The sequence below is a fragment of the Alexandromys fortis genome, unplaced genomic scaffold (assembly GCF_014885135.2).
Source record: "Alexandromys fortis isolate MF-2015 unplaced genomic scaffold, M_Fortis_MF-2015_v1.1 scaffold_35, whole genome shotgun sequence".
Classification (NCBI taxonomy): domain Eukaryota; kingdom Metazoa; phylum Chordata; class Mammalia; order Rodentia; family Cricetidae; genus Alexandromys; species Alexandromys fortis.
This window is the reverse complement of record NW_026067913.1, coordinates 7,060,469-7,084,778: the sequence shown is the minus strand read 5'-3', so window position 1 is coordinate 7,084,778 and position 24,310 is coordinate 7,060,469. Positions and strand designations below refer to the sequence as shown.

General features: G+C 44.5%; 1 protein-coding gene and 1 non-coding gene across 2 annotated transcripts in view; both read right to left on the bottom strand.

Annotated features, from left to right (window-relative positions):
• Window positions 1–195: 195 nt before the first annotated feature.
• On the bottom strand, window positions 196–359 carry LOC126499638 (U1 spliceosomal RNA). Its single transcript, XR_007591134.1, has one exon. It is a non-coding gene; the product is annotated as a U1 spliceosomal RNA (small nuclear RNA).
• Window positions 360–5,485: 5,126 nt separating this feature from the next.
• The window catches only part of Snx6 (sorting nexin 6), a 37,324-nt gene continuing 18,499 nt past the window's right edge, over window positions 5,486–24,310 (bottom strand). Inside the window, exons 6-14 of the mRNA XM_050138845.1 lie at window positions 23,619–23,742; window positions 19,810–19,905; window positions 17,917–18,022; window positions 15,002–15,077; window positions 12,737–12,776; window positions 9,234–9,320; window positions 8,442–8,601; window positions 8,281–8,366; window positions 5,486–6,180 (exon numbers count right to left, since the gene is read on the bottom strand). Of these exons, the coding sequence (XP_049994802.1) occupies window positions 6,127–6,180; window positions 8,281–8,366; window positions 8,442–8,601; window positions 9,234–9,320; window positions 12,737–12,776; window positions 15,002–15,077; window positions 17,917–18,022; window positions 19,810–19,905; window positions 23,619–23,742 (829 nt within the window). The 3' untranslated portion in view covers window positions 5,486–6,126. The remainder of the gene's footprint in view (window positions 6,181–8,280; window positions 8,367–8,441; window positions 8,602–9,233; window positions 9,321–12,736; window positions 12,777–15,001; window positions 15,078–17,916; window positions 18,023–19,809; window positions 19,906–23,618; window positions 23,743–24,310) is intronic.

The window sequence follows — 24,310 nt, the reverse complement described above, 5'->3', positions numbered from 1 at the left end:
AATGAGGTCTGGTGCCCTCATCTGTGCCATACACAAAGAGAACATTGCATACATATTTTTAAGAATTATAACTATAGTCATATTGTTTCTGCTCCTGCCTTGCCTATCCTACGCCCGATATTCCCAGAAAACAGGAGGAACCTAAACGCAATAAGAGACGCTAGGAAAGAAGCCTTTCATTAGAACCAGTATTACCAGGGGAGAGCGCGAACGCAGTCCCCCACTACCACAAATTATGCAGTCGAGTTTCCCGCATTTGGGGAAATCGCAGGGGTCAGCACATCCGGAGTGCAATGGATAAGCCTCGCCCTGGGAAAACCACCTTCGTGATCATGGTATCTCCCCTGCCAGGTAAGTATGAGTTGCTCGCGCCCCGACCGCGCCTTCCCTCACCACACACGCACTTATAACCGACGGTCACCGCCCTCGCCACGCCGCCTCGCCGTCCTCTCATGCCGCCCTCCGAGCTCCTCACGGACATCCCATCCGCCCCACGCGGGACGGTCACCGCGCGGGACGTGCCTCGCCGACACCGCAGAACCGGCAGCCACTGCGCGACAGCTCATCTGCATTCGCCCCGCCTCCTCTCCCTCTTTTTTACCTATCTCTCCCTCCCTCTCTTTCCCTTCCTTCCCCTTCCCCCCTCCCCCCCCCCCCCCCCCCCCCCCCCCCCCCCGTTCCTCCCCGTTTCCCGGGCTGGCTGTGGGCTTCGTCCACTACTGGGGATCACGCACAGGGGGAATCGTACGTGCCAGGCGAGCAAGTCTTTCTACCGGTTGACCTGCACCCTCAGCCCATAAAACTACTTTCCTTTCACATAGAAGAGCTCGCTACAAGTTCTCAAGCAGAAAAACAATCACTAAATTGACCACGGTGGCTCACCTGGAATCTTAACAGTTGCGAAGTCCTGATTCTTCACGTTCTGTTCATGGCAGTGGGGAGAGGACTGGAGGAGGGCCCGGTTGGCTGGTGTGTGGGCCCGGGGGAAGTCCTCTCAGGCGTGATTGTAACTCTAGGCAGTTTTTACCCGCGGAGCCACCTCGTGCTCGCCCGCCCTCTCACCCCGTCTAACTGACCCCAGACCATTGGCATACGTTAGAGGAGTGATTTCTTTCCTTTTCCTTCCGTCCTTCCTCCCCTTTAATATTCGGCCCCAGGCTAGCCTGGCTCTCAGCTTCTGAGTCATCTTGTGGGGTCTGCAGTTCTGGCCTAGAGTATCGACCCATTTTCCCCAACGGCTTCGGCCCGGGAGAGCATCTGCCAGGAAATAAAAATTTCAAAAGCCCCTGCTCCGAGCCTTCCTCCTCCCCGCTGTTCTACTTGGACAGCAGGTTGAGGTCTGGAGCTCGGACAACCGACTTGAGGCCACAGTTAGGTGGGCTGCTTCACAGCAGTGCAGAGGTTCTTCTGACATACTGGGTGAGAGAAAAAAGTCCTTCCTTTCCGAGGTGCTCACTTTTAGTTACCCCCAGTCAAGGTTAAATAAACCCCAACAGAGAGCTCTTTGCCACCTCTTTATATTTTGCTCGTCCCAAAGGGAAAAGGTGGATTTGGGGGGACATGCTCCACCATACAACTCCGAGTTCAAGGAGTGTCTCGTTCCCTTCCATTCCAAAGCCTGCTTTTCTTTTTTCTGTTTTTAGTTATGTGTTGTGTTTTGAGAAGACTTTTCTCGGAGAGCTGCAACACACACACCTACTTGCCCTGGAGGGGGAACCCACAGCAGACAAAAGTATGGATTCCGTCAAAGTCCAGTTTGGTGGACCAATGAGTTTTCTTGGGGTTACTGAAAAGAATATGGGTGAGAGATCACTTCTTGGCGCAGAAATGACTCGGAGTCAGCCGCATCACCGGAGCCCTCCCCAGCACAGGGGAAAGCTCGCAAACGCTGGGACCCTAATCCAGGGCTCACAACCTGCACACAGCTCAAGCAGGCTGGAGCGTCTCCTCCAGTGTCTCGGTTGATCGACACCTTGTCCAGGCCCCTCGGCCGGGTTCTGCTTCTTCCAGGCTGCTGCTTGGCTCTCAGAGGCTCTTTTGCAGCTAGTTCTTGACAGGGAGGCCTAGTAGGTCTGCTCAGTTTCAGGGAATTCCTGCAGCTATTTTCAGTTGTGTAGTTGTGTACCTCTTGGTTTAAGAAGTTTCCGTCTCTGAGGAAAAGGCTACACAACAATGTACATATACTTGTGTGTTGTGTGCAGGAACTCACAGAGTCCAGGAGACGCTGCCGTGCCGGAGACCCTGGAGCTGGAGTTACAGGCGGCTGTGAGCCACCTAAAGCTGGTGCTGAGAACCCCGTGCTGGTCCCCTGCAAGAGCAGGACGGGCTCCTGGCAGATAAGCCCTCACTCCCGCTCTCAGTAGAAGCGTTTTAAAATCCAACAATCCTAGGTTCTCTCAGTCTGTTTTCTGCACCGGGCTTTCCTTCACTCGGTCTTCAGCCTCACAGGCCGAAGAAGTCAGCAAGTCAGCCCTTCTTCACGCTCGCTGTCTAAGGCCGCGTTGACTGCTCAGCTTCATGTCCTGTGCCTCCTGCCAGGTAGGAAGTCTGCTTCAGGTCTTGGAACGCCACGTGCTTATGGAGACCGCTCGCGCCCCCTCTCCCTCGACTCCAGGATGACAGGTAAATGCTCAGTGTTTGCCCCACAGCAGTGAGTCCAGAGAGGCTGTGTTTGCAGAGCCTGGCAGCCAGCTAGTCAATGACCCGTTCTTCAGACACAGAGTGACCTTCCTGAGTGTGCCTCGGACGTTCTTTTTGCTTTGGGTTTCATTCATTAATCCAATCGTGGGCATGTGTGGGTGCCACGGAGAGCGTGTCCAGGTCAAGGGCCGTCTTCCGGGAGTTGGTTCTCTCCTCCTACCCCATACAGTCTGGGGATCAGACTCAGGTTGTTAGGCTTGGCAGCCGTGACCTTTACCCTGTGAGCCACCTTGCTGCCCCCAAACCATTTGGGGGAGAAGTGGGGATTGGGGTTAGGGGGCAGCATCTATGTAGCCTGATGCTAGCCTGGAACTTGCTGTGTAGACTAGGCTGTCCTCAAACTCAGAGTTGGCACCTGCTGCAGCTGGCATTGAAGCTGTATGCCACCACACCTGGTCTCCCTTGTTTTGCCCAGGCCCGTTTTCCCCTATGGTCTCACCTGACCTTAACCTCACAGCACTGATCCCCACCTCCCCCAGCTGTGAGATTACAGGCAGGCGCCACAGTGCCCAGCTACAGGTTTTATAAACATTATTTTATGTATATGAGTGCTCTATCTGGATGTAGGCCTGCAGGCCAGAAGAGGGCATCATCAGATCCCACTATAGATGGCTGTGAGCCACCATGTGGTTGGTGGGAACTGAACTCAGGACCTCTGGAAGAGTAGCTGGTGCTCTTAACAGCAGAGCCATCATCTACACAGCCCCTAACATGTTATTTTTCAAGGTGTTGGTGACAAACCCTGGCACACTGCCCACTCATTTTGTATGTTATACACCCCTACCCAAGGCCCGGCTGGCTAGTCCTACTGCAGCTGCTATCCACCCCCACCCCACAAGAGGCACTCCAACCACAGACCCAGGGCTTAGGTAAGCACACTTGCTGCCATGGCTGGCAGCCTGGTTGATCCCCATAGTCCACCTGGCATGAGACTGACAGGCACTGGCACTGTACGTAGTGACCCCACGCACTACATACAGGGATTTAAACATACAGTACCTGGCGGTGGTGACTCATGCCTTTAATAACAGCACTTGGGAGGTATCTCTGTGAGTTCAAGGCCAGCCTGATCTACAGAGTGAGTTCCAGGTAAGACAATGCTACACAGAACTGTCTCAAAAAGCCAAGACAGCTAGCTAGCGGTCGGTCTGTCAATCAATCATCTGCCGGAGAGATGTTTTGGTGACCGAGTGACAACTCGTTCTTCCCTCAGACCTCCGTTCCCTTCTCAGTACCCACAAGGCTCCACTTCTGAGGGACCCCATGCCCTCTTCTCCCCCAGCTCACCCCTTCTCTGGTATTCCACACATGTGGGACACACAGTGGTCATAGAAAAGCATCCCTAAGCAGTAAATCTAAAATTTCTTTTTTTAAATATTTATTTGTTATGTATACAATATTCTGTGTGTATGCCTGCAGGCCAGAACAGGGCACCAGACCTCATCACAGATGGCCGTGAGCCACCATGTGGTTGCCGGGAACTGAACCCAGGACCTCTGGAAGAGCAGGCAATGCTCTTAACCACTGAGCCATCTCTCCAGCCCCTAAAATTTCTTTCCAAAATATAAAAGGACAGGTTGGGTGGTGGTGTACACCTTTAATCCCAGCACTCAGGAGACAGGCAGGTGGATCTCTGTGAGTTCGAGGACAGCCTGGTCTACGAGAGCTAGTTCCAAGACAACCAGAACTGTTAAACAGAGAAAACCGGTCTCGAAAAACCACACCAGAGGAAGGCGTGCACTCTACTTCTCTCCCCTCAAAGAGACCACTTTGATAAAACACAATAAGCAACACAGCCCTCTGCCGCCCCTCTATTTACACAGCACCTTCACGTTTCCAAAGCATGGAACCATCATTTATTAACCCTCACAACACCCCTGTGAGGTAGGTCAACATGTCCTTTATAGCAGAGAACGGAGGCAGAAGTCAAACCGGACTGGGCAGCTGGGGAGGGAGGGCCGGACCAAGTCCAGAAGCAGGGGCTCCTGGGCCTGCACTCACCCATGGCGGCCATCGCCTGGGTGTATTTCTACCATTGAAAGGTCACAAACAGGAAGGATGGAAAGGATCTCTCGGCCAACAACAGGAAACCGACGCTGAACAGGACAGGGAAGTCTCAGTCAGAGAGGGAGAGGACACGGACCAGCGCACCAGCGCACGAGGAGGCGAGGCGAGAGAACATGCACCGAGAAAGGCTGGTTGGGTGGGTGGGGGTCAGGGCAACTGCCTGCGAGGGGACCTGCAACCTTCGGGACGGCTTGGAAAATTGTAAACAAACTAGGAATCTGTTCCACGGGTGACCAGCTCAAATCCTCGTGGCTTCCCAAATAGGGGAGGACTTGGAAAAAGACAGGAAGTCCATTCGCCCTAACTTTAGGCTGGGAACGAGGCTCACGTCTGCCCCCATGGAAAAGACCGGGCACGCCTGACACGGGTCCACTGGCCCTCGGCATCCCAGCTGCATACTTTCGTCCCAGGGAATCCACTTCCCTCCCCATACTCAAGAGCTCTTTCTGCTAGCAGAATGCTTTCCCTCCGTGCCAGGATAGGCTGCCATGGAGGGGTTTGGTTGACAGATGTCTCCCAGCCAACTGCTGAGCTAGGGATGGGAGCCAGTGAACTATGATGCTCCTGCATTTAGGAAATGCCAATTGTCTGCCTCTGTCCAGCTGCCCCTTCTGTTTAGTGCACCCAGAAGACCAGGTCGCCCTATGGTAAAGCATTCGGTGAACGTGGTTCAATTGGCCATTTCAAAAGAAATCAGGTGAGGAAAACAAAAACCCTGCACTGTAAAGCATAACACTGGAGTAGATTTATTATCGCTACCCCAAATTCCAGAGCGATACAAGAAGCACAGAGTTAAAACGCCACTGGTATCGCTGGGCATTTCACAATATTGGTTTAGTCCACAAATTTAAGGCAAACATACTAGCGCATCTGCTTTTCTTCAGAGATCATACTTATAAAGCTCACAGAAACTGACCCAAAACGTCTACGTTCATTAATTCAAAGTAAGTCTCATTAAATGTTTTACATAGATACATGAAAGAACTCAGGGCACAAGGTGCTTAAAAAAAAAAAAAAAAAAAAAACAGAAGGCAACCTTTATCTTGTGTGATCAAGGGACTCTTGAGAATGTTAAAACTGGACAAGTGATTCCAAGGTAAGGAGGACACAAACACAGTGAAGACAGGCTACTTAAAGAAAAAAGAGAGTTAAACTTTGGGCTTCTTGGAAGGTCAAGTGCGGGGTGACAGGCCACTGCCCTGAGGCCAGTGAGCCCTGCTGCTCCACTGTCTCTCAGAAGAAGAGTTGATGCACCTCGCCAGCTGTTCCTGTTGTTCCCAGTGAGCTTAGATGCCAGAGTCATCAAGAAATCAAAGGAGATTTGAAGGCAGCCCTTTTCAGCAGAAGGCAGAGTGTGGCCTATGTATCTCCATTTAAAACTGCAAGGCAGTTCTGCAGCAACTGGAGGTTGCCCTAGAAGGGAGGAAATGAAATTAACCATCAATTTCTTTAGTCCCAATAACTTGAAAGAGTCGTCATAAATACTTTTTATAGTTGTGATATGAATGGGTGTTCTGCCTGCACGTATGTCTGGGCACCACAGGTTTACCCGCTGCCATCAGAGGCACCTCTGAGCAAACAAGAAAGAAAAATGAAACTGTATTCTGGTGTCAGAATTCTAGAAATACTTTTCTTGTTTGTTGTTCCAGACAAGGTTTCTCTGAGTAGTTTTGGAATTGTTCCTGGAACTCGCTCTTGTAGACCAGGCTGGTCTCGAACTCACAGAGATCCGCCTGCCTCTGCCTTCCTAGTTCTGGGATTAAAGGTGTGTGCCATCATCGTCCAGCTAGAAACACTCTATGACAGTTTAAAGACACAGAATACCAGCTTTTTCACCAAATAAATTTCTACTTAGACTAGTATTAATGGTTTACATAATCTGAATTAAAAAAAAAGGGGGGGGAGGGGCTTAGCCAGAACTGCATAGAGACCCTGCCACAACTCCCCCACACCTAACTGCAGTGGTCTGAAGAATGACTCCCATGGACTCATATTTGAATAGGGAGTGGCATTAGGAGTTTCAAATGCCCAGGCCCAATGGCTCTCTCTGCTGCCTCAGATGCAGATACAGAACTCTTGGCTGCCTCTCCGGCACCACGTCTGACTGCCCAAAGCCATGGGTTATGCTTTTGATGACAACGGACTAAAGAAATCTCTATAGGGGGCTGGAGAGATGGCTCAGTGGTTAAGAGCATTGCCTGCTCTTCCAAAGGTCCTGAGTTCAATTCCCAGCAACCACATGGTGGCTCACAACCATCTGGAATGAGGTCTGGTGCCCTCTTCTGGCCTGCAGACATACACACATTGTATACTAAATAAATAAATTAAAAAAAAAAAATCTCTATATACCAGCCCCAATTACATGTTTTCCTTTACAAGTGCTGCTGTGGTCACGGATCTCTTCATAGCAATAGAACACCAACTAAGAAATCTTTCAAAGCCGGGTGGTGGTGGTGCACACCTTTAGTTCAGCACTTGGGAGGCAGAGGCAAGCAGATCTCTGTGAGTTCAAGGCTGGCCTGGTCTACAAGAACTAGTTCCAGGACAGCCAAGGCCACACAAAGAAACCCAGGCTCAAAAAGCCAAAAACAAACCATAAACCACCACCTCCACAAAAAAAAAAAAAAAAAAAAAAAAAAACCCTTAAACAAACAAAAAGATGTTTTTATATGTGTGTATGTTGGAGGGCAGTGTACACCACGCACACCCAAGTGTGTATTTATACCCAAAAAGGTTGTCCTATCTTTTGGATGAGGAGTTAAGATGATCATGAGCTATCTCATATAGGTACTGAGAACCAAACTCCAGTCCTGGAAGGGCAGCAAGTGATCTTAACAGCTGTGTCAGCCCCCCAGATCCTCGGTTATCAGCTGGCCTTGAACTTGTGACCCTGTCTCTTCTTCTTCCGTGCTACAGGTAGTGTTTTTTTTTTTCATTATTCTGTGTATTTATGCATGGGTATTTGTGTCTTGAATACCTGTGGAGGTCACAGAACAACCTCCCAAGAGGATGAAGCAGGAAGGTCACTGAGTTCAAGGTCAGCCTCATCTTAATGAGTTTAGCCCAGTGTGAAGAGGGAGAAGCTGCCTCAGCAACAGCAAACAACCAACCTAATTCCCATTCTGTCAGGAGTGACAGAGTGCTGGGAAGCACACACAGAACCCCACACACAGTCCAGTACTCAAATAACAACCCCCCAAAAAAAAGGCCAGTGTGAGGGCCAATCATGTAAGAGCACTTACTGCATGAGCAGAAGCCCCAAGTTCAATCTGCAAATTTATACAAGGGGAGAAGCAAAATCCCAAAGGTGTCCTCTGACCTCTATAGGTCGGTCTCTCTCTCTCTCTCTCTCTCTCTCTCTCTCTCTCTCTCTCTCTCTCACACACACACACACACACACACAGAAACCAAGGACAGTTGTGTCAATCTCCCGTAGGAGATTGATCTAAGGATGAGCATCTATTTTATAACTGACTCAGTTGAAAATTTAAATGATTAAATATTTAACAATACCTTTGCATGCTTTAGTTCTAGTTCTGCAAGCTCCACTAAATTTTTTCTGAATGCAGCAACTCTTCTTGTCTTAAAATCTATCAGTTCTGTGAACAGAAACACAAGAATCAGCATGACACCATCACAATGTGTGGCTTGCACGAAATGCGCATCAACAGTACCTTGTTTTGCAGATTCAGATATTTTTTCAAACTTCTGACAGCACAACTGTTGGGACGTTTCCGCCTGTAGGACATCTTTGTTTTTTGCTCTTGCCTTGTCCAGTGCTTTATTGGCATTTTCGTAGTCCACCAGTGACCTCGACCTTCTGTAGAGGAGGTCCTGCAAAACAGAACATTGCAGTCAGATGAAACCAGCAGGAACTTTAACTGTTCTGGGGCATGAACCAGGGTCTCTCGTCCTTATATAGGGGTCACGCTAATCTGACTATTTCAGTTTTAGTATATGCGCTGAAAAGATATTTATTCCAACCACATTTTATAATAAAGCCTCCAGAAGTGAATAACTAGGCCAGAGATAAGTTGTAGAACAAACGCAAGAACCAGGCTCATACCAGCACGGTGGTGGTACCCTTCCTTCCTTCCTTCCTTCCTTCCTTCCTTCCTTCCTTCCTTCCTTCTTTCTTTCTTTCTTTCTTTCTTTCTCTTTCCTAAGACAGGGTTTGCCTGTGTAGCCTTAGCTGTCCTGGAATGCACCCTAAAGACCAGACTGGCCTCGAACTCACAGAGATCCACTTGTCTCCTTACACCGAGCCTGGCTCTGAAAAAAGGAATTCCCTGTACCATTTCTTTTTGAGACAAGGTCTCACAGCGCAACCCAAGCTAGGCCACCTTATTTCTCCTCCCTGGGATCTCAGCCGGCACACAGCACCACACACATCTTGAAAATCTACTAATCCCAGAATCCACTCTCATAACCTTACATCCAATAACCTCTGCAAACGAACCAGTTACCTTAGCTGCTTGAGACTCCCGTAAGTAGTACTTCAGCAGGTCAGACAGCTTGAGGTCCTCGTCAGCAGACACCCGGGCCTCTATTTTCTAAAAAGGGGAAATGGCATTAAATCATGCTACACTCTGCTCTAAATAAAAAATATTTTTAATGCATAGAGATGTTGAGGAACTATAGATCCTGCTGTGCTTTATCTGGGCATCTTTCAAAATTCCAAAAGGAAATGAACAGAAAAATCATGAATTTATGAAAAATATCTACACTTGGAAACTTGGCTTCCTTAACATACTGGAATGGCAACTGACAGGTGCTCACCAACAGACGAAGGAATTCGAGGAGATGGAAGGGAAGAGAACTCTGCCAGGTTGTGGTGGCGCATGCCTTTAATCCCAGCACTCGGGAGGTAGAGGCAGGCAGATCTCTGAATTCAAAGCCAGCCTGAAATCCTGCCTCAAAGAACAAAACAAAACCCAAAAAAACAACAAAACAAAAAAAGAGGATAAAGGGTAATGTTTTTGAGAAAATGTCTCACTATATAGCCAGGAGAGCCTAGAACTCATGATTCTCCTGCTCCAACCTTCAAGTGCTTAGATTACAGGCATGTTCCACCACATGTGGCTTAGATAATTTGGAGGGAATTTGGAGGGGGTGTTTATGTTTAAATATTATTAATGTATATTTTAGTGAGTGCATTATTAAGTGTGTGTGGATGCACATGCGATGACATACAGAGGTCAGAGAGCAACATTTGTGAGTTTGCTTCCTGCTTTCAACTTTGCATGGGTCTCAGGAATCTTGGAAAGCCTCTAGATACTGAGCCACCTTCACCAGCCCCTCCCAGTTCTCTTTTTGAGACAGTGTTCACTATACACTCAACTTGCTGATTCCTGAGCGATAGGATTAAATGTGTGCCACCACATTTGACCTGAGAGATGTTTTTTGTTTATTTGTTTGAATTTATTTATTATACAGTGTTCTGCCTTCGTGTATGCCTGCACACATATCCCAGAAGAGGGCACCAGATCTCATTACAGATGGTTGTGAGCTACCACGTAGTTGCTGGGACTTGACCTCTGAACCTTTGGAAGAGCAGGTAGTAAGTACTCTTAACTGCTGAGCCATGGCTCCAGCCAATTAGTTAAATTCGATAAGAAACTAAATGTGTTTCCTGACTTGTCAGACCACAGAAGTAAGACACTTACTTAAAAATCAGTGGAGAAATCTGTATTTGGTTACATTAAGAAAGACAATCAGGGTTTCTCTGTATAGCCCTGTGCTGGGAGCCGATTTGAATGGCTGCCATTACAAGATGGCATTTGGCCCCGGCCTCACTTGATAAATAACTCCATATTAAGGTTGCAGTTCTTCCACCAGAAAACAGGGTGAGTTGTTGTGATCTAGCTGCCCACACTCCCTGACCGGCAGGGGAACTTCCTTGTTGTCTGTAATTGACAAGGAGGTTTGTTTTCTTTGGGGGGGGGGGGGGGGTCTCCAGAAAAGCAGTTGAAGTATCAAAGGTTGCTAGGCAGACTCCCTATATAAGCAGCTACAGCTCAGAGCTCCGGGCCCCTTGCTCTCTGCTCTCCCTATAACCAAGAGGCTCCAATAAAGCGTGATTTGGGAAGAATCCTCATCTGGTGGCTGTTCCTTCCTGCTGGTCAGGGAATTCGCTGCAGCCCTGTCTATCATGGAACTTACTTTGTAGACTAGGCTGGTCTCAAACTTAAGAGATTTGTCTACCTCTGTCTTCCAAGTGCTGGAGTTAGAGGTGAGCCACCACTGCCTGGCTTTTCCTTTCTTCTTTTTTTCCTTTTCATTTTAGTATTAGCTATACATATTAAAAAAAAGTTATCCTTAAAAAAAGAACTGAGGGGCTGGAGAGATGGCTCAGTGGTTAAGAGCATTGCCTGCTCTTCCAAAGGTCCTGAGTTCAATTCCCAGCAACCACATGGTGGCTCACAACCATCTGTAATGGGGTCTGGTGCCCTCTTCTGGCATACACAAGACAGAATATTGTATACATAATAAATAAATAAATATTAAAAAAAAAAGAACTGAGATGCATACAAGGACACAACACAGATGAACTTGAACATTAGGAAGAAAAAGTTGTAACCTACAGAAAAAATGTTCATTTTCAGGGAAACTTGGTGATATTTACGTAACTTTTCTACTGTTCTATATTCTTTTCTCTAAATCCATACTAGGTCACGTATAGTGGTACACACTTACAAGCCAGAATTTAAGAGGTGGAAAATTTGGCAATAAAGAGTTCAAGGCTGGGGCTGGAGAGATGGCTCAGAGGTTAAGAGCACTGGCTGCTCTTCCAGAGGTCCTGAGTTCAATTCCCAGCAACCACATGGTGGTGGCTCACAGGCACCTATAATGAGATCTGGTGCCCTCTTCTGACATACAAACATACATGGAAGGAATGTTGTATACATAATAAATAAATAAATCTTTAAAAAAAAAAGTTCAAGGCTATCTTGAGCTAGACCCTGACTCAAAAATAAATAATTAAAATTGTTTGTTTTTTCTTTTCGGATTTTTAAGACAGGGTTTCCCAGTAGCTATGCAGTAAGTCCGGGAACTCACTCTATAGACCAGGCTGGCCTCGAACTCAAGAGATCAGCCTGCTTCTGTCTGCCAAATGCTAGGATTAAAGGAGTGTGCCACCATGGCCTGGCTGTTTGTTTTTTCTTTTTCTTTTTTTTTGGTTTTTCGAGACAGGGTTTCTCTGTGGTTTTGGAGCCTGTCCTGGAACTAGCTCTTGTATACCAGGCTGGTCTCGAACTCACAGAGATCCGCCTGCCTCTTGTTTGTTTTTTCTTAAAGACATGCTCACTGAGTAGCTAAAACACAGGTTAAAAAAAAACACAAGTTGGAGCTGGAAAGATGGCTCAGAGGTTAAGAGCGCTGTCTGCTCTTTCAGAGGACCTAGGATCAATTCCCAGCATCCACATGGCAGCTCACAACTGTCTGTAATTCCAGTGGGGACCCCACACCCACGGCAAACACCAATGCACTTAAAAAATATATCAATAAGTGATAAACTTCTAAAAAAATTAAAAACAAAACAAAATACACCAAGTGTGAGCAAACTGAATGTTCTCGTTCATTCTAGTGGGAGCAAAATGTGGTACTAATTGTGCCACAGTGCTAATGCTAAAGGTCAGAGGTCAGCCTTTAGAAGTTGGTTCTCTTCTTCTACCATGTAGGTTCTAAGGATCAAACTCAGGTCATGACAGCAAAGGCCTTTAACCCCTGAGCCACCTCACTGGTTCTAATTAAAAAAAAAAAAAAGGGGGGGGGGATAGGTCATACTATGTAGGTTCAGTCTTGAAATCAGAATCCTCCTGCTTCAGCTTTCTGACTGCTAGGATACTGGTGTGACATGTCATTTTATCTGTGTCACGAGGCGTGTGTGCGGCACTGTTTCAGGGAACAATACAACCCTGCTAACACAAGCACACCTCTGTGCAGCAGTCCTCGAGCTCACACTTACTCTGGTTTTATCAAACAGTTCTGAAACTTTGAGGAAAAACCTGCAAGGGAAAAATACTGTCATCAGAAGCAGCATCTGATGCATTTTCCACCTTAATAATAACAATAACCCCAAACCATATTAATGAAGGACATTCCTGTTTCATCACAGAAGGCACCCAATGATCTTGTTAACCAAAGACGTCAAGGTTGAAACCGCTTATTTAAAGTCCCCAGAATATTACTATTTTGATTCCCTAGAATCCATATGGTGTCAGGAGAGAACAGACTCCCACAAGCTGTTCTCTGATCGCTACACTCACACGGTTACACGTGCGCCCCATGCCAAATAAATAAATAGCCAGGCCTGGACGCACACCTTTAATCCCAACACTCAGGAGACAGAGGCAGGTGGATCTCTGTGAGTTCCATTCCAGCCTGATCTACAAAGACAATTAACCAGAGATATAGTGAGATACAGGCATACACACAGAGTTTAATGTTATTTTTTTTTTAAAGAGCAGTTAAAGGAAAACACTTAAGATGGAACAGTTCTTAGGCTAGTCTGATAATACTGCTGGTCATTAAAATTGAGCCCAGGGTCTCATGCGTGCTAGCTAAGGGTTCTACCACCAAGCTACAGTCCCAGTTTAAACATTTCCAGATATAGCAAATTTGTTCTGAAAACAAAAATGAATAACCAATTGCTACCTCAGAATTCACATTCAGATACACAGAGTGGCAAGTCTCCTATCAGTTTTAAAACACTCCAGGCTGAGCCAGTAGGCTCACACCTTTGATCCCAGCACTCAGGGGGCAGAAGCAGGCAGTTAGTTCTCTGTGACTTGAAGGCCAGCAAGAGTTACACAGAAAGATTCATCTCAATAAAAAGAGGGTGGAGTGGAAGGGGCCTGGAGCAGATGGCTCAGCAGTTAAGAGCCTTGCTACTGTTCCAGAGGACCTGAGTTCTGTTTACAGCACCCATGTCAGGCAACTCACAATAACCTGTAACTCCAGCCCTAGACATATTATTTGGCCTTCAAGGGCACTATCCATTTCATACATTCACACAGACACACATACATACAAATGAAAAGAAAAATATGTATGTAGATATATAGAGTATACAAAGAATACATACATACATACTCCTGATTTTTTTTTTTTCTTTTTTGAGGCAGGGTTTCTCTAGCTTTGGAGCCTGTCCTGGTTCTTGTAGACCAGGCTGGCTTCGAACTCACAGAGATCCATCTGCCTCTGCTTCCCGAGTGCTGGGATTAAAGGCGTGCGCCACCACCTGCCGGCACACATATAAAATTTTAAATTTATACATGGGTATGCTGTGGAGTATGCCATGTATGTGCAGGAGAGGGTGTTGGATCTCCTGGAACTCGAAATACAGGTGGTTGTGCTGGAACCAAACTGAGCCATTTCTCCAATTCCAAGATTAATTTTCTTCCTTCTCTTTTGTTTTTATGAGACAGGGTCTTACTATGTAGTCTAGGCTGGCCTAAACTCGAAACTGTTCTGCCTTAGCCTCCCAGGCCCTGGGATGAGAAGTATATCACATCTGCCCTAAGTGTCATGTATACCAGACTAATTTTAGCCTAAATTACATGATCTGCTCTGATATACATCCCGTGCATACACACACACACACAAAATAAATAGAAATTTTTGTTGTTGCTTAATAGTCAACTGGAATGTTAGGGATGGGGATGTGTGCCTGTAAATTCCAGCAGCCAACATTCAGGTGGCAGGGGCAGGAGAATCCAGAGACCTCCTTCATTCTTGGCTACATAGCAAGTTTGTAGCCTGTTTGACCTTGTGACAAAGTGGGGGGTAGGGGCAGCTTGAGGGAGCAATTGGCTCAGTGGTAGACTAATTGAAAAAAAGTTTAATTTGACTTCCAATGAAATATATAACAAATCTGTGAAATGTTCAATATTTATTTATAGGCAAGGTTTCACTATGTAGCCATGGCTGAACTAGAACTAATTAAGTAGATCAGGCTAGCCTCAAACTCACATCTATCTGCCTGCCTTTGCTTCCTAGCTGCTGGGATTAAAGGCGTGTACTACCATGCCCAGCCTGAAGTGTTGAATTATTTTAGAATAATAACTAGAGAATGAGAAGGCAAAAAAGAAATCAACCATTTATTATAATAAAAAACCCAGTTTATCACAAATGGGTCAATAAAAATATCCTAAAATATGTACGTAAATTACAGCACCATTTCCTTCTTCCTCTGCTTTACTTATATTCATGTTTTAACTATAGTCCTTACTTGCATATATCTGTAGAGTCCTGAGTTCCTAAAGCATATAATGAAGACCCAATTCTATTGTAATCATCAGCAGCACCTATGGAGAAAGTTTTAAGAATTAAAAATCAAGTTTTAGTAATATATTAACTTGTTGATTTAAAAATACTTATTGATTATCTATCTGCAAAAGTAATATAAGATACCTTAGTAAAGAAAATAATACAAGCAGCTGTAATGCGGTGTGACGGATAAATCAGACATGTAAGAACTGCTTTAGAAGGGTGTAATGCTGCCTAAGGGAGACGACTCCGGAAACAAAGAACGAACTGAAGTGACCAGGAGGAACAGACCTTTACCAGGTTAAGAGCGGGCACACAGGTGTCTGGAAAGCTCACAGGCACAAGGGGAACAGCACACTCAGAGCAGGTGGGACTCAGTGCCGTGAGAGACAAAGGCGGGTGGATGAAGTGAAGACAGAAAAACTGGAAATATTTTGGAAGTCAAGGTCTTGCAAACCAAAAGAGTTTGGGTTTCTGGAATAGATATCACTAAATATTTAAGTCATAAGGTGGCAAAATCAACCTAAAAAGGATTTTAGAGCTCCTTACCTCTCCCCACCCCAAAATCTGCTACCCACAGTCTAAAAGCGGAAAGGCAGAAAAGGCACAGTGACAACCAAGAAACTGCTACAAGAATCTGGTCACAGATACTGGCAAAGCTGTAGGGCACTGAGGTCCGACAGGTGGGAATGCTGAACAGACTTGCTATACATAGGGACACAAACGACAGCCCCTCTGTTGAGAATGTTATTTAAGTTGTGGGACTTTCATTTATGTTGCATTTGTTTAACTCTGTGAAGCTGTGATTCTTTGCCTGTCTCGAACATCTGATGGTCTAATAAAGATCTGACCGGTCAATAGCGAGGCAGGAGCAAGGACAGGAAGGCTGGCAGGCAGAGAGAACATATGTAAGGAGAAAACAGAAGGGGTTTGATGAAGTAGCCAGGAAGGAGGAGGACATTAGGGGCCAGTTATCCAGCTACACAGCAATCCACCACTAAGATTTACAGAAGTAAGAGAATGGGAAAGCACAGAGGTAAAAGGTAGATAGGATACTCTAAAGCAGTCAAGAAACAAGCCAAAATAAGGCCAAATGTTTATAACTAAGAATAAGACTCCGTATGTGATTCATTTGGGAACTGGGTAGCGGGGGCCCCCAAAGAGTCAAAAGAGTAAAACACCACACAACACCCCTTTACTCAGATGCTACTGGGCAAAGTCTCAGGATTTACCCACAGGCAGCTCACTTACTGAGGGAGGACTACAGTAAGTACTTCTTTCAGTTCAGAATGAAAGGAACAGAGTGCAATGTGCAGTAATCCTTAAAACCTTGGGTATGTCACTTGTCCTAGCAGCCTGTTGTAGAAATGAATAATACATCATAATTTATGTGGATTAAATGAGTTATTAAATATTATGAAGTATCTGCACTATAAATATATCTATATTAGAACACAGTACAAAGTAGTTACCATATACACTCTAAGATACTTGTCTGGAAATATAGTAGCAATATTTTCACCAGTATCTGTCTGTCTCTCTTTTGGTTTTTCTTTTTTTCCAAAACAAAGTTTCTCTTTAAAAACTTATAAACTTGGGGCTGGAGAGATGGCTCAGAGGTTAAGAGCATTGCCTGCTCTTCCAAAGGTCCTGAGTTCAATTCCCAGCAACCACATGGTGGCTCACAACCATCTGTAATGAGGTCTGGTGCCCTCTTCTGGCCTGCAGGCATACAGACAGAATATTGTATACATAATAAATAAATATATTAAAAAAAACTTATAAACTTTACTATTATTTGAATGTTTGTGGTGTGTGTGTGTCTGAGTATGGGCACAGGCATGCTATAGCACAAGTGTGCAGGCCAGAGGGCATCTTTGTGGAGTCAATTCTCTTCTTTCCTTATGTGAATTCTAGGACCGAACTGAAGTCATCATGCTTGTACAACAAACATCTTTCTTTACCCACTGAGCTATCCTATCTCTCTTGAAATGGAATTATAAGTATATACCAACAAAACCAGAAGACACATCATAAAAGGGTCTTGGGGGCAGCTGAGGTAGGAGGCTTACAAGTTCAAGACCAGACTGAATCAAAGCATGTGTTGGGGGCCAGGATTGTAGCTCAACTGGGTGTATGTTAGCTTAGCATCCACAAAGTATGAGTTTGCTGAGTGTCACAGGCCACAATTTAAGAACCACTATTCCAAATTCAGATTTTTAAAAACTGTAAGAAATGCCAGTCGGTGGTGGCACATCTTTAATCCCAGCACTTGGGAAGCAGAGGCAAGTGGATCTCCGTGAGTTCAAGGTCAGCCTGGTTTTTATACAAAGCGAGTTCTAGGACAGCCAGGACTATTATGCAGAGAAACCCTGTTTTGAAAAGACAAAACAAAAACTGTAACATGTCTGCTTTACAATTATCTCCACTAAAACGTGTGTGTGTGTGTGTGTGTGTATGAGGATGGCTACTCACTCAGTGGTTAACTGAGGAACTTTACTAGGTGGATAAGAGCATCTGTTGTTCTTGTAGAGGACCTGGGTTTGGTTCCCAGCACCCACATGGTGGCTCACAACCACCTGTAACTCCAGCTCCAGAGGATCTGATGCCATCTTTCTGGTCTCCGTGGTGCACACACAGATGCTGAGGCACACACACAAATACACATAAACAAATCCTTTCATTTGTTTGCTTCTTCAAGACAGGGTATCTCTATAAAGCTCTGGCTGTCCTGGAACTCACTCTGTCGACCAGGCTGGCCTCGAACTCTGAGGATCTGCCTGCCCTGTCTTCAGAGCGCTGGGATTAAAGACGTGTGCCACCATGTTCAACAAAACAAACAAATCTTTAAAAAAAAGTTTTACCACAGAGTCTTACTTTTGTGAGATCTTGTCATCCTGTCAGATTTGGCAGATGCATCCTTAACTCGGTTATGATATTCTAAAAGGAATGTTCGTTCATGCTCAAAGAAGTCGTCTACGTCCTGCAGGATGAGGAAAGAGCTAGCTTTACACACACACATGCTCTAATGGAACAGGATGCCTTGTCATCATTACAGAAACCTCATCAGGAAAGAGTGCAGCCATCTCTAGCACCCAGGCCTTCCACCGATCTCATCCACACAGGAAGACTAACAGACAGCTGAAGGCTCGAGCGTCCTGTGTGCTTGTCCTGAAACAGGCACTGCCTGTGCTCTGCTGCTACAGACATTGCCAGGAGAGAGCAAATGGCTTCTGAAGAAAAGGAAGAAACATTCTGGTAATGAAAAACCCACTTTTCCTGGTGTATTATGCATTACAGGGGCCACCTGGCCTAACTAACTGCTTAGATGAACTCAGCCAAATGAGCCATTTGGGAGCAATGATATAATTAAACACCATTTCAATCTTTTTTTATTTTAAACATTTATTTTTATTTTATATGTATTAGTGTTTTTGCTTGCATGTATGTCTACATACTACCTGAGTACCTAGAGCCCATAGGACAGAAGAAGGGCATTTGATTCCCTGGAACTGACCACATGAATACTGGGGATCAAACTTAGGTCCTCTGGAAGAGCCGTCAGTGGTCTTAACCTCTGAACGAACCATTTCTCCAACCCTCAATCTCTTGAAATTAAGCTAGAAATACATTTTAAATTTTTAAAAATTCGCTAATAGTGCTTTCTAGGAACTGTTCTTTAAAAATGTTACTGACAGCCAGGCGATGTTGGTGCATGCCTTTAATCCCAGCACTCAGGAGGCAGAGGCAGGCGGATCTCTGTGAGGTCTACAAGAGCTAGTTCTAGGACAGGCTCCGAAGCTACAGAGAAACCCTGTCTTGTAAAACCACACACAAAAAAGGAAGTATTACTGACATAATTTAGAATTTACAGCATGGATTCTGAGCAGCAGAATCTGCACTAAAAAAGTGTATTTAACCATCATCCAAATTGTGTCTGTTTTTTAACCATAAAAATTGGGAACATATATATCTAATGCAGACTGTAATCAAAATTACACATGCTAAAAATGTCCGTTGATGAAAATCAGAACTAACAGTGGCTTACATTTACTAGCTAAGAAAGTGTTAACTATGGGAAAGGAAGACTGAGTTGTTACTGGAGAGCACACGGCTCCTGGACTGTCAACACAGCTCAGAGTCTAAGTCAGACTGCACACAAGCCTTCCTGCAGGTGTGAGAGCAGGTAGTAACAATGAAACAGGAGCACTAGTTACTCGCCTTTCTTAATATTTGCTGATATTATAAAGTTTACTGAAAAAAGGTAAATTCTCATACCATTTAAAATAAATCAAGGAAAAAAGTTACTACTTCGTATCTATTAAAATATTTTCATATTATCTTATTCCATCTTTCCTACAATCCTGTGAACCAAGTGATATTACTTAATTTTGAAGATGGAAAAACAGTTTTACCCAAGATCATGCCTTTACCTGAAGACACTACCAAAACCTCAGCTGAGATCTGACTAAAGTCAATCCCGAGATCTGCCCCAACATTTACAAGCAAGAGCAAGCGCTCAGAGGCAGCCCACCCTCAGTTGAAGGCCACCCTACAGACACTGCCCCTCAGCCCTCTCCTCTGCCCAGCTGTTTCACAGTCTGACCGGCTGTAAAACACACCAGGCAGCCAGGTGTGGAGCACACATCTTTAGTCCTAGAATTTGAGACGCACAGGCGGGTGCCTCTCTGTGAGTTCTGGGCCAACCAGGGCCACACAGTGAAACAAAAACAAAAGTATGTACTTCCAACTAGCGCTGATAAATTTCACCTTTACTCCTGAAACAATGACTCCATCCGCTGATTTAACCATGTTTTTAAAGAAATCCTCAAGCTTTTCTTTTTTATTTTTTCCTCGAACACTTAACTGGAAAAAAGAAAAAAGAGGGAGAATTGAAGTTAGCATTTCTGGAAGCTTCAAACAGCAACACCTCTTTTATTCTTAGACATTTAAATAAGATAGATTTTTTTGTTTGTTTGTTTGTTTTTTTCTTTTTTCGAGACAGGGTTTCTCTGTAGCTTTGGAGCCTGTCCTAGAACTAGCTCTTGTAGCTCAGGCTGGCCTCAAATTTACAGAGATCCACCTGCCTCTGCCTCCTGAGTGCTGAGATTAAAGGCATGCGCCACCACCACCCGGCTTAAATAGAAATCTTAAAGGACGTCAATTTCTAAACCCTTTGGGTTTTCTTGAGACAGGGTTTCTCTGGGTAGCCTTGGCTGTTTGGGAACTTGCTCTGTAGACCAGGCTGACATTGAACTCAGAGACACAGAGCTCTGCCTGCTTGAGTGCTAGCATTAAGGCATGCGCTACCACGCCTGGAAAAGTAGCAATCTCTGTGTGTATCTGTAGGAGTGTCAACCATGGTGGCACATAACTGGTCACTTAGCTGCACAGCAAGTTTGAGTGCAGCCTGGATTACACAAGACTGCTTTTTCTTTTAAATTTTAAAGTAAATAAAAGAGGAAATTGGTAGAACTCAAATGCTCAAGTGTCACTCTCCAGGACTCAGACGGAAAAGGCCAACTTAACTTTACCATCTGATAATCCAGTCGCAAACAGCTCTCTCACCTTCCTGCCGGACATTGTTATATACTAAAGTGGCAACTAAATATTTAATTCAGAGCTGGGCGTGGTGGTGCATACCTCTGCACATATCCCAGCACTCAGGAGGCAGAGGCAGCAGGACAGCCAGGACTACACAGAAAAACCCTATCTCAAAACAGCAACAATAAAATCCCCACCGAAAATAAATAACCCAAACAAAATAAGTAAGTAAAACTTTAGTCCATAATTAAAAATATATAAGTTTAATTCCTTCAAACCGAAGAAATGTAGCGGAGTAAGTACAACACATTATCATGATTCTGTAGTAGTTCTAAAATACATTAGGCAAATTTCTTACTCCCCCTTACTTTGAACAGAATCTTTAGTCTTGTGTTGCGGGTCAGCAACTTAAAAGTACAAGGGAAATAAAAGGTAACTTGGAACAGCATGAATGATTACCAGGAGGAAACTAACAAAATTCCCAAGAAACCCTATTTATTTATTTATTTATTTATTTATTTATTTATTTATTTATTTTTGAGAAGCCCTCTTTTGAGTTGTTGACCAGGGCTGTCCAAGAGGTTCCCAAAGCATACAGTCTATTGCGGCTGCTCGTGGTTATATCCTACCCCCAGAGGTGGGAGCATGCTAAAGACAGCTAAAGATACCATGCACTTCCAAAAACAGGGCCAGTCTACAAAGTGAGTTCCAGGATAGCCAGGACTACACAAGAGGAAAAAAAAATCAACTAATTATTTTTAAAAATGGGCTAGAGGGGCTTAGGGGCTTAGCAGGCTCACAATAAAAAACAAAAACAAACAAATAAAACCCCAGAACTCAGACAGGTGTAATAGCTGGTACCTTTAATCCTAGCACTGGCCAGATCTCCTGTGAGTTCAAGGCCATCTTGGTCTATATAATGAGTTCTAGAACAGTCAGGGCTGTAGACAGACAGTCTACATGGTAAGGCTATCTCAAAAAAGGAAAAAACTGAACTACAGTCAGGCATACACCTAATGTCAGCACTCTGGGAGGCAGAGGTAGGAAGATTTGTCTGCTCTACAGAGCAAGTTCCAGGATAGCCAGGGTTACTTTAGGAGATCCTGTCTGGAACAAACCGAAGAGTTGTGTAAACTCTGTCTTTACAGTCTCTCACGACCACCATGAAGGCACACTGCATGGTCAGTACGGGTGCTATCGGTACCACGATCTCACAAGCCTTAATCCCAACCCTGGGAACACAAGGCAGCAGGGTTCTGCAAGCCTGGGGAGAAGTGACCCTACTTCAGAAGGTCAAAATAAAATAAAACTCTAATCTCCGGGGCTGGAGAGATGGCTCAGAGGTTAAGAGCACTGTCTGCTCTTCCAGAGGTCCTGAGTTCAATTCCCAGCAACCACATGGTGGCTCACAACCATCTGTGATGAGATCTGGCGCCCTCCTCTGGCATATGGGTATAAATGGAGGCAGAAAGTTGTTGCGTAACAAATAAATAAATCTTAAAAAAAAAAAAAAACTCTAATCTCCTTATCAAAGACTTTATTTGAGACAGGGTCTCTTTAAGTTGCACAGGCTGGTCTTGAACTCAGAGAGCCACCTGCCTCTGCCTCTCAGCCCTGTGCACACCACACTGGCTCCATTAAAAACTCTTAGAAGTGTGTAACTTTCTCTGACAACTCAACAGCTACCAACAGTTGTTTCAAATAGTAATCAAAATGGAAAGACATGAAAACTAAATTAAATAAAGGACATAACCCACATTATCAAACTAGGAAGATGGCTAAGGAACTTATCACTGAGCCTAACAACCTGCCTTCAATCCCTAGGATTCCATAAGGTGGAAGGAAAAGGACTTTCACAAGTCATCCTGTGACCCCACAAGTGCAACCACATACAATAAAAATGCAATTAAAAATTCTTTTAAAGGGTCATGCACGCCTTTCCCCAGTACTCAGGAGGCAGAGGCAGACAGATCTCTATGAGTTCAAGGCCAGCCTGGTCTACAGAGCAAGTTCCTGACAGCCAGAAAATGTTATGCAAAGAAACTGTCTCAAAAAAACAAAATAAAAAAATGTGCTGGAGTCAGGTATGATGCATGGCTTTCTCTCTTTCTTTTTTATATATTTATATCCTTTACTTAAAAATAAACAATACACTTAGGCCACAAAAATTGAATATCATGATTAGTTTTTCCATCCCGACTACACAAAAGAAACTTCTTACACAATAAAAATAAGCACTTGGATTTACATCAATTGATAGAACTAAAATTTAAAGGACCTGAACTGAATATCACACAATCTGGCCCAGGCCCCGCCAGCTAAGAGAAAAGGTTATAGGGACTTAAGGGACAGAACTCATGTCAGGCGTCTTTCCTCTCAGAACCATCTCAATCCCTGAAACGTATTAAGAATGAGAAAGTTTAAAAAGAACAAATGGTGCATGCCTGTAATCTTAAGATAGCAGAGGGAGTATTGAGAGTTTGAGGCTAGCCTGAACTACAGACTAAAAAAAAAAAAAAAAAAAGGAAGAAAACAGCAACAACAACTACAACAACAAAACCCAACGTTTTTGGCCCAGGGATGTAGCTCAGTTCACGGAGACGAAATCAATCTCTAAGTTCTACGCCTGCACATGTAAGACCTGGGCACAGCAGCACATGCCTATATTCACAGCACTCATCCAGGGTTGCACAGAGTTTGAAGCCAATCTAGGATACTTGGGCCTCGGTCTCACAGAAACACACAAAAGTTAATTTCGGGCTTTTGGATTATGGAAGTTTAATTTATAACTTGATTTAACTGATCCACTCAAGCTCTCTGCTTCACCACTAAAAATGTGGCACTTGAAAAATCAAAGCCTTTGGACCTGTGAGATGGCTCTGCCCTTTCCGGGCTTATGAAACTTGGTGCAGGCTGCCAGACCCAAGGCCGTGCTCATGTTAGCTGGTGCTACCTCTTCTGCCCTTTCAAACTCCATAAAAAATAACAAAGAGCAACAACGATGCCATCACTGCTTTCATTAGGCTGACACTCACATCTTGATTATATTCCAAGAAGACGTGGAAATTCAAATCCTTTCTCAAAATAGGATGTGCTGCCACACGGCACAGGAACACCTCATGCATTGCGACTGTCTTCTTGAAAATCGCCAGATATTCACTAGAAACAACATAAAATTAAAAGTGAACAATGGCATAAACGAGAAGTCATCCCAGCAATTATTCTCCGGAGCATTCTAAATGTAAACCAGGAAGGCAGAGACATAATTCATATCAACAGAGCTTTTAGTTGAACAGTTTAGTAAAAATGAAAAACTCATTTCTGAAACAGCCTCATGCTACTTTATTTTAGTCTTTATTGTATCTAAATGTTAATATCAAGTCTTACAAACTTTTCTATTATGCAAGTTTATGTTAGGTCACTATTGGGGTATTTGTTTTTTAGCTCTAGAAAAATGATTCGATACAACCTCAATAACTCGAATTTTATATAATCATTGCCTTAAGACAAAAATCTCAATCATATTTTCAGTGTTAATAATTATTTTCAGTGGTTAAGAGCATTGCCTGCTCTTCCAAAGGTCCTGAGTTCAATTCCCGGCAACCACATGGTGGCTCACAACCATCTGTAAAGAGGTCTGGTGCCCTCTTCCGGCCTGCAGGCATACATGCAGAAAGAATATTGTAAACATAATAAATAAATATTAAAAAAAATAATAATTATTTTC